The 17,659-nt window shown below is 38.9% G+C and overlaps 2 protein-coding genes and 2 long non-coding RNA genes across 6 annotated transcripts; 2 read left to right on the top strand and 2 right to left on the bottom strand.

Moving 5' to 3' along the window:
* Positions 1-233: 233 nt before the first annotated feature.
* On the bottom strand, positions 234-1,773 carry LOC149039036 (uncharacterized). The gene is made up of 4 exons (XM_089185742.1): positions 1,699-1,773; positions 1,501-1,638; positions 768-935; positions 234-359 (listed from the first exon to the last, which is right to left on the bottom strand). The coding sequence occupies exons 1-4, from the start codon at positions 1,771-1,773 to the stop codon at positions 327-329; spliced, it is 414 nt and encodes a 137-aa protein (XP_089041868.1). The 3' UTR covers positions 234-326.
* On the bottom strand, positions 1,697-6,780 carry LOC149039035 (uncharacterized). 2 transcript variants are annotated; one of them, XM_089185159.1, is made up of 4 exons: positions 6,396-6,780; positions 3,863-5,008; positions 3,109-3,480; positions 1,697-1,952 (listed from the first exon to the last, which is right to left on the bottom strand). In XM_089185159.1, exons 1-4 carry the CDS (start codon positions 6,484-6,486, stop codon positions 1,837-1,839), a joined length of 1,725 nt encoding a protein of 574 aa, XP_089041285.1. In that variant the 5' UTR covers positions 6,487-6,780; the 3' UTR covers positions 1,697-1,836. The 2 variants fall into 2 exon arrangements, with proteins under 2 accessions (XP_089041285.1, XP_089041287.1); XM_089185161.1 differs by having other exon boundaries at positions 3,109-3,477.
* Positions 6,781-6,944: 164 nt separating this feature from the next.
* LOC149039034 (uncharacterized) lies at positions 6,945-8,998 on the top strand. Of its 2 annotated transcripts, XR_016180498.1 has the most exons (3): positions 6,978-7,241; positions 7,716-7,806; positions 8,066-8,998. It is a non-coding gene; the product is annotated as an uncharacterized LOC149039034 (long non-coding RNA). The 2 variants fall into 2 exon arrangements; XR_016180497.1 differs by lacking the exon at positions 7,716-7,806 and having other exon boundaries at positions 6,945-7,241.
* Positions 8,999-14,489: 5,491 nt separating this feature from the next.
* LOC149039033 (uncharacterized) lies at positions 14,490-16,214 on the top strand. Its single transcript, XR_016180501.1, has 4 exons — positions 14,490-14,625; positions 14,920-14,992; positions 15,445-15,500; positions 16,091-16,214. It is a non-coding gene; the product is annotated as an uncharacterized LOC149039033 (long non-coding RNA).
* The last annotated feature ends 1,445 nt before the right edge of the window (positions 16,215-17,659 follow it).

The following is a 17,659-nucleotide window of genomic DNA, read 5'->3' as shown; positions in this document are numbered from 1 at the left end:
AAAACATAAAAAAACGTGCGAAAGGCCACATTCATTACTTTAAAACAGAATCTAGTCTGTCACACTTACGTTACTGTTCGACGTTAATGGTTATGATTGAGCACTCATTTCTTCATTGTTTATTCCTTGTAGTTAAATCGATAAAAAGACAATAACATTTTTGCCTCAGCTGTTTCACTAATAAAAAACCAATTGCAGGTAAGAACTGGACATTCTCTTAACCTTTGTCTTCCTTTTCGGAAACATCACTTTTCATGTCGGCTTGCAAAGGCTCATCGCTTTGTGGCTCTGCTTTCTCATCGTCCTTTTCCGGGCCATTATAACCATCATTCTCCACACCAAATGTCTGTAATGTCTGTCTGTGTAACGAAAACAAAGCAAGGCAACGGGTGAGAAGCTGAAGAGAAAAATCAGAAAAAATCGCCAATACATTTACATTTTACCTCTTTCTGCATTTTCTCTATGTAATATACGTCTTTTCATCTACCTTATGTAAAGATTTCCTTCGTTTCCCACAATAAAGCATCGAGGAAATATCTCTCATAATCCATGGAAAGCGGCCAAAAAAATATCGTAAGATTAAATAAAAATTCATTAAAAAAACACGTGATGAGAAAGGCCAAGATGGAGCGACCAAGGTGCTCAGAGAAAGTGAAGTTTAAATCGGATTTCTAGAGGGAAAGTTAACAATGAGGCTTAATTGTTAAGGCTGCACAAACACTAATAAAGTTCACTACAACTGGACAATGGTGAAAGTAAAAACCCACCGCTAAGCCATGACTTTTTGCTCGTGTTCCATCCGATAAACCAGATAGCAAGTACATATCTTTGGAATCGATGCTGTACATACGGGGCTGTGCAAAAGGATCGTTGTCATTGTGCAGAATTGACGCCTTTCTCGCCCTCCAACTATTTTTTAATCTTCTGTTTTGAAGCTTTGTGAGGAAATACCAAAAAATTAGTTTCGGCTTGAAATGCACTTCAACTGAAATTACATAGAGTCCACTAATATAGAACTGTAAGTCCTTTTTTATTGTAACTTCTAGGCTGGGGAGACTGAAGTTTTCCCAAAGAATAGTGTTCAGAATCGGTCAGAAGTGATTGAATATCAGCTGTGTGTTCTAATCATACTAACTATTGCGACCCTTGGTTAAATCTGAATGGAGCAATTTTCAACCGAGTGACAATAGAAATTCGTGATGGCATTGGTTGGATTCTATATTCATTTTTTGATTTGTTTTTATGTTCGCGCTGCCTTCTCGATCAATGAAACTAACGTGACTTGTTTCTCGCGTTTATTCGCGCTTATAGCTGGTATTGTGACCTCTCTCCAGTTTTAGTGTTCATTGACCCCTTCTGAAAGTGCTTCCTCTCTTTGATTGACGATTATAATTACGATCTTCCTCTCATTGATATGGGAAGCACCAAATCTTACTTAAAGCTTCTATTATTACCCTGTTTACTAGAGAGAAACCTTTTATAGGACTAATCGTTACTCACGATTAAACACAGCAGCAAAGCAAGAAAAACCAGAATTATAATTCCAAGTGTAATCACAACCGCAATCCACGCCTTTACAAAGGATGTCGCCTCAGGCTGCTCACTCGGACAAGTTGTCGTTAGTGTAGGACCAGCGACCTACCTTACACTTTCAACGGATACCGTGAAATTTGAGCCTTCTTCATCTTTCTCTATTACCTCCTTCAAAGTGTCGGCATTAACATCATTCGTAGTTGTAAGGAAAACTGTGAAGTCGAAAATTGTACTCCCCATATAGAAGTTTTTCACCTCAAGATCAAGTAAATTCTGTTCGTATTTCTTTTCGAGAATTTCTTTTCAATGGGTTTCAGACCTGCTCTTAAGGTGTTTGTACTTAACGTAATTGCTATTTGCATATTCGTTGTCCCTAGGCTCCTCCATTTTGCCTCTTCCATCGAATTTCTTAGTGCCTTCTATTATAGTCATAGTACAAATGAAAGAAACAAATTTTATTAGTAACGGCTGAACGTACGGGTAATTTCGAGAACATTTCACGAAAAGTGTCAGATAACCAATGATAGAATGCTACTGACATGCTTACCCCTACGCAATGATGTGAAAAAGTCATGTTTAGGAGTGACCCTAAAGTTCCGTGACGTATAAAGGGTGTTAGTATAAACTACAACAGTGGATAGCGTTGAAGACCCACTATGATTAAACCACAGATCTGACGTACAGATGTAATACAACTAATCTGAAATATACATGTTACACCACTGATCTGAAGAATGGATGTTCTACCACAGATCTGAAGTGCGGGTGTTATACCACAGATTTGAAGAGTGGATATTATCCCACAGATCTGAAATATAAATATTATACTACAGATCTAAAGTATTGATGTTATACCACATATTTGAAGCATGGATGTTATACTACACATCTAAAGTATAGATGTTCTACCACAGATCTGAAGTATAGATGTTATACCACAGAACTGAAATCTAGATATCATATCACAGATCTGAAGGATAGATGTTATACCACAGATCTGAAATATAGATGTTATACCACAGATCTGGAGTTTAGATATTATACCACAAATCCGAAGTATAGATCTTATACTACAGATCTGAAGTATAGATGTTATACCACAGATCTGAAGGATAGACGTTATACCCCAGATCTGAAGTATAGACGTTATACTACAGATCCGAAGTATAGATGTTAAATTACAGATCTGAAGCATGGATGTTATACTACAGATCTGAAATATGGATGGTATACCACAGATCTAAAGCGTGGATGTTCTACGAAAAAATATGGCCCCAGATGTTCGAAGGGTGGATAACGCTATCCACCGAATAAATCTCTATCCGGTGGATTGCACAGGACGTTTTGTTAACATTTATCTGTTGGGTTACAGTTCATCTGTTGGGTAGCGTTGCCAGGTCTTTGAACAAATAGGCCTTGAATGTAGATGTTATACCACAGAACTGAACTGTTAATGTTATACATCAGATTAATGTTATACATCAGATCTATAGTATGAATATCGTGCTGCAAACATGAGATGCGAACAGTTTTCTACAAATGAAGTATGGATGGTCTGCTTATTCACTATCTTACCTTTTGACGATGTAGTGGGTGATTGCGACGTTACTGTTGGTGTGGGACCAGCGACCTGCTTTACACTTTCAACGGAAATAGTGAAGTTTGAGCCCCCTTTATCTTTCTCTATTGCCTCCTTCAGGCTGCCGGCATTAACATCCGTCGTAGATGTAAGGAAAACTGTGAAGTCGAAAATTATACTCCCCTCCTGGAAGTTTTCCACCTCAAGATTGATTAAGTTCTGTCCGTATTTCTTTTCGAGAATTCGTCTTAAATGGGTTTTCAGCCTGTTCTTGAGGTCTTTATACTTATCAGAACTGCTATTTTTATATTCGTCGTCCCAAAGTTCATTCACTTTGCCTTTTCCGTCGAATTTCTTAGCGCCTTCTACTGTAGTCATAATACCAATGAAAGAAACAAATTTTATCAGTAATGGTTGTTCCTGCGGGTTATTTTAAGCACGTTTCACGTAAAGTGTCAGGTAGCCCATGATACGTGATTGCACCTTTGCAATCACGTGCAGAAGTCATATGTCATATGGTCAGGAGTGACCCTCAAGTCCCGTAACATAATAACGGATGTTAGTATAAACTAAAGAAGCGGGTAACGCTATGATTATACTGCACATCTAAAGTGCAGATGTCATACCACAGATCTGAAGTGTAGATATTGCACCACAGAACTGAACTATGTATGTTATACAACAGATCTACAGCATGAATATCGTGCTGTAAACATGAGGTATGGATGGTTTACTTATTTACTATGTTACCTATTGACGATGTAGTAGGTGGTTGCGACGTCGATGACGTAGACACTGTGCTTGTAACTGCTTTTGGTGTCGTCGATACAGCTTGTTTTGTCGAACCTGTCGATACTATCGACGGGGAAGGTAATGTTACAGGTAAAGATTGTGTTGACTGGATTCGTGATACTGGTGGTGACAATGATGACGGTTGCAGTACTGATGATGACTGTGGAAGTGGTGGTGGTGGTGGTGGTGGTGGTGGTGGCGGTGGCGGTGGCGGTGGCGGTGGCGGTGGCGGTGGCGGTGGCGATGGCGATGGCGATGGCGATGGCGATGGCGATGGCGATGGCGATGGCGATGGCGATGGCGATGGCGATGGCGATGGCGATGGCGATGGCGATGGCGATGGCGATGGCGATGGCGATGGCGATGGCGATGGCGATGGCGATGGCGATGGCGATGGCGATGGCGATGGCGATGGCGATGGCGATGGCGATGGCGATGGCGATGGCGATGGCGATGGCGATGGCGATGGCGATGGCGATGGCGATGGCGATGGCGATGGCGATGGCGATGGCGATGGCGATGGCGATGGCGATGGCGATGGCGATGGCGATGGCGATGGTGATGGTGATGGTGATGGTGATGGTGATGGTGATGGTGATGGTGATGGTGATGGAGATGGAGATGTTGATGCCAATGCTGATGGTTCAGGTGATGATGTGAGTAGTGTTGATGCCGCTAAGGGTGATGTTGTCGCTGACCCTGATGGTTGAGGTGATCCTGACGTTGCTGGTGATGTCGGTAGTAATGCTATAGATGTTTGTGCCGCTGATTTCGATGCTTCGGCTGAGGATGAGGACATTGGTGTTGATGCCGCTAGAGGTGATCTTGTCGCTGACCCTGATGGTTGACGTGATCCTGACGCTGCTGGTGATGTCGGTAGTAATGCTACTAATATTTGTGCCGCTGACGGTGATGCTGGTGGTGATGTCGATGTTTCGGCTGAGGATGAGGACATTGGTTTTGATGCCGCTAGTTGTGATGTTGACCCTGACACTGATGGTTGAGGTGATCCTGACGCTGCAGGTGATGTCGGTAGTAATACTATTAGTGTTGTAGGAGTTGGCGGCAATGTTGAAGCTGACGCAGATGGCGAAGATGATGATACTGGTAAGGAATAAAAGAGATGATAATGTTATCTAAACTTTTTTTGAGTCTTTATCATAAATAACCTTTAACTTTTTAACAGATGGTTATAAGTACAGAGTGAGAAATGCTTTTTGGTACACAACGCGAAAGGCGCCAAAAGCTAAGCAAGACAAGCTTAAGCAGCATAAGCTACGATCTACATGTAAATACACGAGTGAATAGCTTGTTTACAAGTGTCCAATCCAATTTTCCATTAAATAATCGTCAAAACTGATTAAAAATCTGGTATCATCCTGAATGAGAGGACGATTGCTCTCTAAATTCATGCTCTATTTAATTTTCAAATATCATTTAACGTGATTTTTAATTTAAATCTTATTTAATTCCCTAGAGTTTCCCAGTTCTCCTCCACCAAACAGAGGCCGTTGGCTACAGGCCAAACGGAGGAGGTCCGACCTACTCGAACTACATCGTCACATTATAAAAAAGGCACCCACTCTTTGCTAACACAGACCTAAACGTGTCCTTAAACCTTTAATTCCCGTGAGCGACCAAGACAGAATTTTCGCGACTAATGAAAATATGCTGAGTTATACACGGTAACAAACAACATTAGAAAGCGCTTTAGTCAGATTCTCCCGCCTCGACTTAGTGACAGGAAAGATGTATTTAGAAAATTTAAGTTGTTCAAGTGAGCACCTCCGCCCCATGGCGAACGTTGACCTGTCTGCAATGTTAGTTGAAAAAAATCACACCACAGGAATCAAGTTTCTAGACTGACTTTTTCCTGCAGTTTTTTCAAAATGTGCGGATCAACCATAACTGCATGGGATAACTTCTCAAAGAAGTAATTTCTCTTGACTATTTTCGTTTATTTATGTCAACATGGTTCTTTGATGATCTTTGGTTCTAGACGAACGACAATGAATTAATTAAAGGCTTCATGAAAAAATTACTTGCGTTCGTGTAAATTCATCCAAATCGCTCTGAATCATTTTGTCAGAGGTAATAAATATCCCTTTCGACTTACTTAAAATCTAAATGGCTGAAATTATTAAAGTAAATCTTATCACGCAACCATTGAGTTTTAATTACGAATATCCGGGAAGAGTCTAATGTGTTTTGACCTTTAAATGTTGTCTTTAATGGACTTGAAGGCCTCCCGCTTCAAGGCTTAGTTAAAATTGCTGCTGACAGGGGCTCCTTGTCAGCATATGTGTCAGAATTCTACTGAAGCTTTAATGGATCGTCTGACCAGTTTGCGTGTGAAAGAGATACACTACATGTTAAGTTATTCTTAACTGAAGCAAATCAGCTAGACATCTGCACGAGAGAAAGCAAACAAACATGAAAAGGTTTTTATATTTCTGCATTCTTGATACAACAAGCTAGGGAATTTGTTTACCTTGTGAGCTAGTCGCGATCACACAGACCGTAAAAGACATGATCCACATCATAGTAACCAACAGAGTAATCCTCGTTTTGATCTGATCCATCGTGGCTTTATATGGACGACAGAGCTTGAACGATATACAATCACATAGGTTGAGGCTCTCCTATTCAACGCTAACCTAGACTTCCGCGGAACGAGGAACCTGAGAAGAAATCAAACGCGCAACGCAGTGAGCCGGACGGCAGAGTAATCGTAACCTTTTGTAACCAAGGTTTAAAACAGCTTTGGCGCGTTGCTGAGCACGCTTTTTTCAATAATCCCTCTACTTCGGAAGAAATATCAGACGTGAATCAATTCCAAAACGGAAAATTATGTCAATTATCGCTTGTCTGATATAAGTGCCCGGATTAAAGGGCATGTAAACCCAAAAATACATGATTTTCTTATACTATGTAAAAAGTGGCGTAGAAAACGAATTTGAAATTAGTTTTGTCCAATTCGACTTATTTTAGGAGAAAATTGGCATTTTCAACTGAAATTCCATTTCCGGTAAAAACAATAGCGAGAAGTCGTGACGTAAGCGGTGGAACCAAAATATTGCGCAACACATATTCCCCAGTAGAACTGGTGTGGGAGTTCGTGTAAGTAGCGGTAGTTCTGAAGATGTTTTTTCAGAAGATAGCGACTCGAATGTCTTAAGCTTAGTAAATGACAGCGCTGGGGATAATCCAGAATCTTCAGGAGAGTCTGGGCCACGTCCTTAACAATATGAGCCGCGTAGGGTTCACCGAAGCGATCCGCACGAAGACAGTACAGAACATGTCGACAGCGATGCGACCGTCTCGGAAACTCAGACTGGTATTTAATTTACTTTGTGATTTATTTGTATTTAACATGAAAATGCAATAAAGCGAGGGTACAATCTAAAGGACTGCAACAGAATTTTTTTAAACTTGAGCTTCTGAGAGTGTTTTATATAAAATTATCAAAGGTGCGAGTGTGGAACATGTCAACCAATGCCGACAACTCATGAAAGTGATTGTTGTACGGAAATCGGGCGATTGTGGCAAAATGGCCTGAAACCCAGATAAGTTGTATCACTGAGCATCCAGGTTTTCAGTCAATTTGCCTTGATTTCTGGGTGCTGGAGACGGCCAATTACGCGTACAGGCAGCAGCAAAGCACAGATAATCACACCGGAAACGACTAAGCTAAATATTTTCTGTTTCATCTGTTTTGTTACATTTTGAGATCGATTTACTTGAGTTGTTTCTGCCATTGATTTAATAATACAGTACTAGAGCTAGTTGTTTTTCGCTTCTTTCCTGGCAGGAAATTTCGCTAAATTGCCTACAGATAGCTTGTTCGTTGGTGTTGGGGATATCTCGGCAAACACTTTAGGGTCGCTGTGCTATCTTGTGCGGTAAACAATATCCTTCATCTCAGAAGCATTTCCATCGATAAACAAGTTGTATCATGTACATTTCCTTGTGTGGCCTTCATAATTATCCAACCCTGTTTGTGTTTGCTTCGATTTGAAATATTGAAAAGATAGTTTTGCAAGCTGAAATCAGGATCTTTTGAGTTGTACTCAAAATGATGAATTTTGTCCTACTGACCTTTGAATGTATTTTCACTGCTGTGAAAACCGTGACACAAATTCTTCTGCTGTTTCTCTGCAGGGTTTCTCAAAGGAAGCACCAAGCGGGGCTGGCTTGGATTTTCTTATAGAACATAAGGGTTGATTATGGGATCCTGTATAGAATTCTTTGTATCGAACAGATAAAATTCCAGATCACGTTATTACACACTGATATCAACGAATTCTCTTTCTTTGATACGTGTTTCGAATTCAGGCGAAGGTTCAGACATGTCAGTGACTTTTACGGGCTCAGCGCTGGCTCCCGAACAACTGGCTTCCTTATAATCTTTCATTAAATGAGAAAAAAGATGTTTTTAGAGAACCAATAGCTTTTGTTGTTTAATTAACGAAACGTTTTCATGTAAATCGATTTTGTACTTTCTCTGTTGACCTCTAACTTTTGAAGAGCTCAACTTCTTTCTCAGTTCGGTCGGCCACTTTCGAATCCTCGTCGTCTGCCGACTGTATGGTTTTATACTTCCGAATAATTTGCTTCTGGTGAGGCCTGAATCGTCGGTACAGCATCAGGAAGAAAAATGACTGCTACAAACAACAGAACGTTCGAACGGCTCGACGAAATCGGCTATTTTCACTTGAACAAATTTCACAAATTGTCGCTTCAAATTTGCGTCATTTGGAAATATTTGCATTGTATGCCCAGTTTTGTTTGAATCAGTACAAAACTGGACGACACAACGCTTTACCATTACGAAAAAATTGAATATATTGAAGCAAAATGTAAGTAAAAAATCATGACGAGACCAGCAAACAACGGCTGTAGAAAAGACTCCTTCGTGCCTCACGCGATTATAAAACGAGACTTTGGAGGGTCCACCCGTGACGTCACAGGAAAGATGGCGCCATTCAAGATGGCGAATGTTTCGAATTTGGAAGAGCTTTTACAAAGTGAAAATGGACTTTTGAGAATAAACGAATGATACCTTTGGTGTACTTGATATATTTACTAAACATCTATGTGAAAAGAAAATGAACGTTTTTTGGGTTTACATGCCCTTTAAGGCATACTAAGTAACAGCGCCTTTGTGTTTCAGGGGTTGACTGACAGAAAAATTGTTTACTTGACCGCATCGGTAATCCTTGATCATAATTATGAATATTTTGCATCGAAATGATAAAGATTGTGCAGTTAAAGGACATTTCTTTGGGTGCAGCTCTTGCTTAGGTTTATTTTAAGACGACGCGTAACTTACATGAGTTATTCGAGTTTGATTCGATTTTGAGTTGTGTTTTGAAGTGCGGATTGACGCCGAGCGGTTATCATTAGGCAATGTTTAATTTTTTTATTATTGCCACTCAAAGTTTGACAGCCGACTTACAAACGATTGGCTGAGGAAATCGTGTTATATTTTACTTGGGTCAAGGTAAATATAGAAGTCTGGTCACATATGTCGTCAATCCTCGCCCTATGGAATGCCATCGCCTCTTAATAAAATGTGTAATAAATACCACGTTTTTTAGGAAAAAAATAAGTATATCTCAGCGTGTTTATGAATTAAGAAAAAAAAACTCAAAAAATAAAATTTCAACGGAATCTTGCGATTATTGGAAAGTATATAGCTCCTGGCATAAGGTAGTCATGGAAACTGAAAAACTTGTTGTGCCGTATGTCAATATTCATATTTCTTTGGACGAGAAAACTGGTAGCTAAATTTTCATTTGTTGAATGGTTGTCCAATTTTGTGCAGGAGTGGCTTGCACTTTAACGGTTGCCAGCACATAACTTTTGCTCTTTTAGGAAAGAGAGCGTTTCAGCATTACAAATTTATCATTTAGAAAATAGCCATTAATTTACTGTATAATTATTGTTAATTAAAGTTGAAAGCAATAACATTTAATGTGACAGCGCGATGCTGTTAGTGAGTTCGCACTAATTACTTGGCTGTGTAACCGCGTGATGCGGTTCCAGTCAGGACCCATAAATTGACCCTTGCTCACCATAGAGTCTCCAGTAGCTCAGTGGTTAGAGCATCCGACTAGATCACGGAGGGTCGTGGGTTCAAATCCCATCTGGGGCTCGGATTTTTTCCGAGTTCTCCAAAATTTAATTTATCATAATTATTGTTGCAGTCAATAATGTCTTGCATGGTTTGTCAGTCACTGTAGTCTTGTTTTGTCAAATGCAATTAGCATGCATGGTTCTCATCAAGAGAAACTATTTACTCTTGTTCTCATACATTGTTTTGGAACGTAAATTGCCCTCAATGTAAATAGTTCGGGCTAAATCTAAGCTATTTTCATTGAGAGAGAACTACATTTTAGATATTATTTTATAGGTTTTGGAGTACAGGAGTCATGGCGGTCAGACGTTTCTCAAATAGTTCCCGGAAAGTTATAAAGTTTCCTAATATTATCTGTGTGATACTTGTAATATCGCATTGGAGATGTCTTTTAATCACACCAAGTCATGATCTTGCACCATCTGCAACGCTAGGAACTCTGGCTGACTGGACAGATATCAACTCTTCGACAAGCATTAGCAAATTGGCCAGCCGCCATCTTGGTTCATTGTCGTGTTGCCGACGTTGCATTAATACCTGTACACAATTTCGTCGCAAGGGCTTTTTTAGGCCTGTAGCGTATTACTCCAATTCGAATGCGATTTTTCGACCGGAGCTGTTAATCATTTGCGGTGATGTCGATGTAAATCCAGGACCTGTGAGTAAACGAAAGCAAGCAAGGTCTACTGCTCCAACGTGTCCTGTTTGTGAGAAAGCAGTTGCAAAAAGTCATAAACGCTTTATCTGTTGGATATGTCACGATATGATGCATGTTAAATGTTCAAACTCTATGGCTGATTTTCGAACTTTCTCTGCTTCATCGCCCGTTTCGTGGACTTGTAATCGATGTGCTTTCGCATCATTACCATCTCTCAACGACAGCTCACAAGATTCTCATTTTGGCGTTCTTGAAGGAGAAGAAGGGGACTCTAGTTTGCTTTCTTCTTTATCGCCCACCCCAGTCGAATGGTATAAAGAAAATATTACAAGAAAAATCTCTCGATTGGCCACCTTAACACAAACAGTATCATTGGCAAAATAGATGAGATTTTGGATCTACTTAACGAATGCCGTTTTGACATTCTCTTTATCTCTGAAACGAAGATTGACAAGTCTGTTTCCACAAAATTATTATCCAACCCACATTACCGTGTCATCAGGAATGATAGAAAAAGGGGTGCCGGTGGTCTATTAGCTTATATTCACAATTCTTTAACTGCGAGAAGACAACTCAAGCTTGAACCAACTGGTGTAGAATCTATTTGCCTCAACGTAAAGGGGAATACAAATACATGGTTTTTCGTTTGTGCCTTTTATCGCTCTCCAAGTAAGTGTAAAGTCACTGACTTCATCTCTGCCTGTTCTACTGCTGCAGAAAACATGCTAAAAATCAGGAATGAAATTGTATTTATTGGAGATTTTAATATTGATATGATGGACCATGTTGATGGGAATTTGCATAATACGAATAATCCTTTGGCTGATTTCTGCGATCGCTATTGTCTCTCGAATACAATAACTGAACCAACAAGGGTTACTAACACAAGTGAAACCCTAATTGATGTGATCCTAGTTAATCGAACTGAGCGATGGACAAAGAGTGGCACGCTGAAACTTGGAATAAGTGATCACGATCTTGTATACATTGTGAGAAAACTACGCCTACCGAAATCGAAAGTGCAAACGATTGAGTCCAGAAGTATGAAGAAATTTAATGAAGCCTCTTTTTGTTGTGATTTATCTACTGCTCCATGAGACAGTGCCCTTGTTTATGACGATATTAATGACGTCTGGAACCACTGGTCAAAGCTCTACAAAGAAATACTAGACAAACATGCTTCTTTTGTGAAAAAAAGGGTTCACGCAAACCAACTTCCGTGGATCAATGTCCAAATAAAAAGAGCAATTCGACTGAGAAACAAAGTATACCGCAAATATCGCCTTAGTCGGAATGACGAAACTTGGGAAAGTTATAGAGTACAAAGGAACTTAGTTACCAAACTTAAGCGAATATCTATTAAACGGTTCTTTTTAGACTCTTCGGTTAACACAACAACTCCTGGAGATTTTTGGAAGCGGGTAAAGCCTCTTCTACCGTCTTCTGGACAAGATAACAGCGATGGCACATGCATAATGGATAGGGGTGCAGTTGTAAGTGATCCATCCAATCTTTTCAATGAACCCTTCTCTTCACCTGTTCTTGATCGAGCTGTTTTGACTAAGTCTGTTGAAGATTTTGAACATCATCCGGGTGTGACTTCAATCTCGTCACGCAATTTCAATCTTGGTTTTTCATTTCAACCTGTCAGTACGGAATACATTGGTAAATTGCTCACTGGCCTTAAAACAAACAAGTCTTGTGGACCTGACAATATCTCTCCCATGATTCTTAAGCTATCTGCATCAACAATCAAAGGGTCTCTGACTAAGCTCCTTAATTACAGCCTTACTAACTCAACGTGGCCACAGGAATGGAAATTAAGTAATGTTACTCCAGTCTATAAAAAGGATGATAGCTCTCTTGTGGAAAACTACAGACCAATCAGTATCTTGTCGTCCATTCCCAAGATTCTTGAGAAAGTTATGTATGATCAGCTCTATGATACTTTCAAGACTCACTTCTCTCTCAATATGTCTGGATTCTTAAGTGGCCACTCATGTTGCACTGCTCTTCTAAAAATGGTTGACGACTGGAGACTAGCCCTGGATTCTAAGAAAGTCACTGGAACTATTGCCATTGACCTTTCCAAAGCATTTGACTCTGTGTGTCACAACCTACTCCTAGCCAAGTTGCGTGCTTATGGTTTGAATGATGATGCCCTCAGATTCGTACAGTCATACTTGACCGAGCGACAGCAAAGAGTTAAATATAATTGCAAACTCTCTGATTTGCTTCCCGTTCAATGTGGTGTGCCTCAAGGTAGTCTTCTCGGTCCCTTATTTTTTAATATATATATATGAATGACTTAAACTTTGCTGGCCAGATCGCTTCCTTGCGTCTATATGCCGATGATACGACAACTTATCGATCTCATCACGATATCACTTTCTTGGAAATCTCCCTGAACCATGATATTGACATCCTCCTGTCTTGGCTTTCTCGTAATTATCTTATGGTCAACAACATAAAGTCCCAAGCTATGATGGTTGGAGATATTGCTTACGTCCCTCAATTTATCATTGGTGACTCTGGAGTCGAATTATCTAACTCACACAAAATGCTTGGGGTCATAATTGACGACAAGTTAACATTTGTTGATCACATACAGAGTGTCATAAAAAAAGTCTATGCCAAGATTGGTGCCCTTAGGAGACTCAAAAAACTTATGCCTGTAGATGTCTCCCTATCGCTCTATAAGGCTTACATACTTCCTCACCTGGAATACTGTAGTCCGCTATTGCTTGGAATAAATAAAACACTGAGCTCTAAACTGGAATCAGTCAATAAGTATGCACTTAAAACTTTGCTTAATCTCGGCAATAGTGTTGACTACAATACAATTTTAGCTAAAAGCGACATGACAACTCTAGAACATAGGCGATTTTATAGTTCCTTGGTATTACTTTTTAAATGATGAAATGGAACGGTCCAGAATATATTAAAAACTTTTTTCAATTGCGGGAATCTAGACATAATTTAAGGAATAAAGGCGTAAATCTAGTGAAACCAGGGTATAATAATAGATTCTATCATAATTCTTTTACATATAAAGTTAGTCACCTTTGGAACAGTTTACCTAGAGAACTTAAAACAGCATCTAAGCTTAGCGATTTCTGTTGCAAACTTAAGACTTTCGATTTCAGCACACTAGGACCTATCTGTAAATGTAATACATGTATTTGACTTTCATTGTATATACACATACATTGTCATTTTTATTCATATTAATCTACTGCAATATCTTTCACCGAAAATAATGTTTAGACTCCTTTAATTATCAATATTAATTACCTACAAATTCACAATTATTATTCATACTCTAAACTTATATATTTTTACCTATAAAGTTTTTATTTTTTTTTATCTGATTCAGTTGACATTGTCGCTTGTGTTTGGGCTTTTACCTTCAGCTCAAATCTTCTCCTTTTTGCCTGTGTTAATTGAGTTAGTTACATGCTGGAATTTATTTTGACTTATAAGTACTTCTTATAATGTACCTTTAATTATAGTTAATTTATAGTCTACCGTTTTATACATGAGCCACTGGCTCGGGCAATTGGGCAACCATGCCTCACGTTAGACAATAAACTTTGATTGATTGATAGATTGATTGTTTGGACAGATAAGTGGTTGTATGACATTAATGGAAGGACATTGACAGACTGAAAGATTACTTAGTCGATGAATAGATCATCAGAATGATGCAATTCATTCATTAATTGAAATTTGGGAGATTGACAACCTGATTGATTGACTGACTAACTTACTGATTGATGGATTGATTGTTTTGTTAATTAATTGATTAATTTGTTCATTCATGTTATTTTACAGACTGATCCACTACTACTGGTGCTATATTGGTCACAAAATCCCTGCCTTCATTGCTGACATGGGATTCTTTTGTTCTGGGCAAAGACCAAGGTGAGTGAGTTAGAGGGTTTTGCCCAAGTTTTTCTACCTGTATTTGGGCTCATCAAAGACAAAGGTGCTTGCTGTAATCAAAACTAGCTTCGAGTTACTGTTTTATCAGTTTTGTACATGAATCTCTTTCTAGGCCAGAAATAAACAATTTCTGAAGATACAGAGGTTAAGAAAGATGAATTTTGCCAAACAAACTGGTTTCAATGGCTCTCCGGTTAAAAAAGAAAGGAAAAAAATTACTCTTATGTGATCAGCTTGTTGAGAGAATGTTATGATATGTTTTGATCTCAACAGAATGAATAAGTTATATGGCAAGCTGGACAGGGCAACCACGAGCTTGATCTTCTTCACTTCCAGAGGCTGGGAGGTAGAATTGGACTTAATGATTATATTTATATTTTACATCACATTTCTGAAATCTATATTTGGATTGATAATGACAATCGATGTAATGTGGACACACGAACTTATTCTCATTGAGATGGGTGAGTTTGGGAGCTGTCCTGCATGGGAAGGACGTATTCATGATAACCCTACGAGTGATGATCAAAAATAAAAATACTTTTATAGTGAATTAGGCCGTAGAAAACAAAACCTAACACTTCCTACAGGGATTATTAAGAGAAGAAGTACTCAGTAAGTTGCGGAGGTTTTTGGCCTCTGTCGGATCGCCCTGAGTTGAGTTTACTGCGTCTCCCACCAAAATGACATTTAAACTCATAAATGCTGGTCTGTCCACCGTGAGCGCAAACGAAGTGTAAGCAACTGTAGCATTACACAGGAGCTTGTTGAATTTCAACTGATGTTTTTTATTCGTAGTTTTCAATGGACAACTATCATGGACTGATCCAAGATATGAGCCCTTAAGACAGATGGTTAGTAAACTTGTTCCTTGTGGAATTTGGCTTGCGTTATCCAAAATTTCGGCTGTAACTTATGAAGTTCAAATTTAAAGAACTGAAATAGCCATGTAACGTTGCATGGTTTGAGGAAACGAAAAATTATTTACTGTTTTTCAATCATGAGGAATGTATGACAGACAGTGCAGAGAAGTGATATTAAGATACTGGGACATAAACTGTTATGTAAACTAAAGCCGTAAGGTTTTTTATTTAAGAGTTATTTCTTTACGCAGTATTCATACATTTTCAAATTTAACGGTGACCAGGTGGTAAAAAATGTCAATCAGGGAATGTTGTCTAATTTATCACAGAATTCTCATTTTCAAAGTCATGAGGAGTGTATGGCAGACAGTGCAGAGAAGTGATATTTAGATCCTGGAAGAAAAGAGGGTTTAAAAGACCAGGCAGACTGGATATTTTCTATCGCTTATTGTGCTCTGAATGTTGGCGAGTTTTACTCATTGCCTTGTCTGAAGCTGGTACCTTCCTATCATGCATTTTTGTAAGATGCAACTTTTGTGTAGCTTATTTTAACATTTTCCTTGATCTATCTGTGTTCTCAGACCTTCAACTTTGACGCGCAGAAGCTGGATTGGAACAACTATTTTTTGCACTTCATTCTCGGCCTCAAGAAATTTGTTCTCAAAGAAAATATGGCCAATCTTCCGATTGCGCAAAGCCGCATTTGCAGGCAAGACTCTTAACATGCTATCAGTTTTTTTGTACTCTTATAATAGTATATAAAAACATATTTCACTTTGAATTTATTAGAGTAAGTCACTGTTGGCTTAGTTAAGTAAGGGTCAACAGATTCTAAATGCGCAAAATACAAGATAAAATAAATTTTTAGAGTGATACTAATTTTTGTAAAAAAAACAAGACATACCGAATCTTTTACTACCCTCTGCTTAACCCTCGGACCTTTAAGAATGACTAACATCCTATTTCTCCTTACAATATCACCCCTGAGTCAAACATGAAGGTCACGAGAATGAAGGAAATGATCACCCACTCAGGAAGCTCATAAATGTTAAACCAATTCTTCTTAACAGTATGGAGCATATGCTTATTGATGATTGGATATAAAGAGAAGAGATACCGTAAATGTCTTAGTGTACTACTGGGTTTGAGGTGTTCTTGTTCCTTGACCAGCTACTCGGTGGAGACCACGTTTGTCGTTGATTTTTCAGGAGAAATAGAATAGTTCGTTCTAGCATCTTTCGTTGCTGCTTGTGTCGTATTTAGGATGGTTGTTGGTGGCTAGCTTTTGTGAAAGAAATAAAAGTTTTCTTGATATTCTGAATCATACTTTTGAAAATGTTCCTCGACCCCCTTTCTCTTTCATATAAATTCAGAGATCTCTTTACTTTGGCCTAGATTGACTTTAAGCTTTCCCTTGGTTCATTTCCATATTGCGGAACATCCGTTGGTCCATGTACTTCTGTTTGTTCCTGTTTTCGTCAAGGCTCATTATCAAGAGGTTCCCGGCCGCACAGACCGCTTGGGCCCAGTGTTTATCCGGTGTTCACAAGCTGGCGATGGCTATGGAACCGTTCAAGCTCTCTAACTGAATGTTCCCACGTGTAGCTTGAAGTAATGTAAAGCAGGATAATTGTTGTGCCTTTTCATGAATGTTTCATGATATAGGGCTTTATAGGCCATATATCGCACAATTGAAAGCTGAGAGAAAAATGCTTCTCGTATTGTACGTTTCCCGAGACAAAAAAATTGTAGTGTTTAGATAACTTCTGAAATTTAAAATCTAAAATTGACTTGTACTTATTTAAGATTTCGTGGTAGATAGATTCGTTAAGTTGCTGATTGTTATCACAGGGCTAAACGTCCTTTGTTAGGTACGACTCTTGTAAAATTGATTCTATAATAGATCGTAGAAATGGTATGTTAAGACTGAGGATAATTTTGTGTAGTGGGACTGCATTGGGATCGAATGATTCTGGTACACATGCCATGAATTCTTCTTGACTCTGTCGGGGCTTCTTCAGGAAGATAATAGTGATTTGAATTTGTAATTGTATTGTAGTTGTAGGTATTTCGCACGTATAATTAACATTACGAAAATCGACGTATTTTTGTGATTACTGAAATAAAATATGTGAATTATTTTTGTCATA

This window comes from Pocillopora damicornis, chromosome 10 (assembly GCF_964200805.1).
Source record: "Pocillopora damicornis chromosome 10, jaPocDami1.2, whole genome shotgun sequence".
NCBI classification, from domain to species: Eukaryota; Metazoa; Cnidaria; class Anthozoa; order Scleractinia; family Pocilloporidae; genus Pocillopora; species Pocillopora damicornis.
The sequence above is the reverse complement of the archived record's forward strand: the minus strand, read 5'-3'. Positions and strand labels throughout refer to the sequence as shown.

Coding starts and splice junctions, on each gene's coding strand:
- LOC149039036 (XM_089185742.1), bottom strand. CDS start 1,773: ATGGGGAGTACAATTTTCGACTTCACAGTTTTCCTTACAACTACGAAT. Junction 936..1,500: donor CTTTGCTGCTGTGTTTAATC/GTGAGTAACGAT, acceptor TTCCTCACAAAG/CTTCAAAACAGAAGATTAAA. Junction 360..767: donor CAAAAAGTCATGGCTTAGCG/GTGGGTTTTTAC, acceptor TTCGTTACACAG/ACAGACATTACAGACATTTG.
- LOC149039035 (XM_089185159.1), bottom strand. CDS start 6,486: ATGGATCAGATCAAAACGAGGATTACTCTGTTGGTTACTATGATGTGG. Junction 5,009..6,395: donor GATCGCGACTAGCTCACAAG/GTAAACAAATTC, acceptor ATTCCTTACCAG/TATCATCATCTTCGCCATCT. Junction 1,953..3,108: donor ACCCACTACATCGTCAAAAG/GTAAGATAGTGA, acceptor TGACTATAATAG/AAGGCACTAAGAAATTCGAT.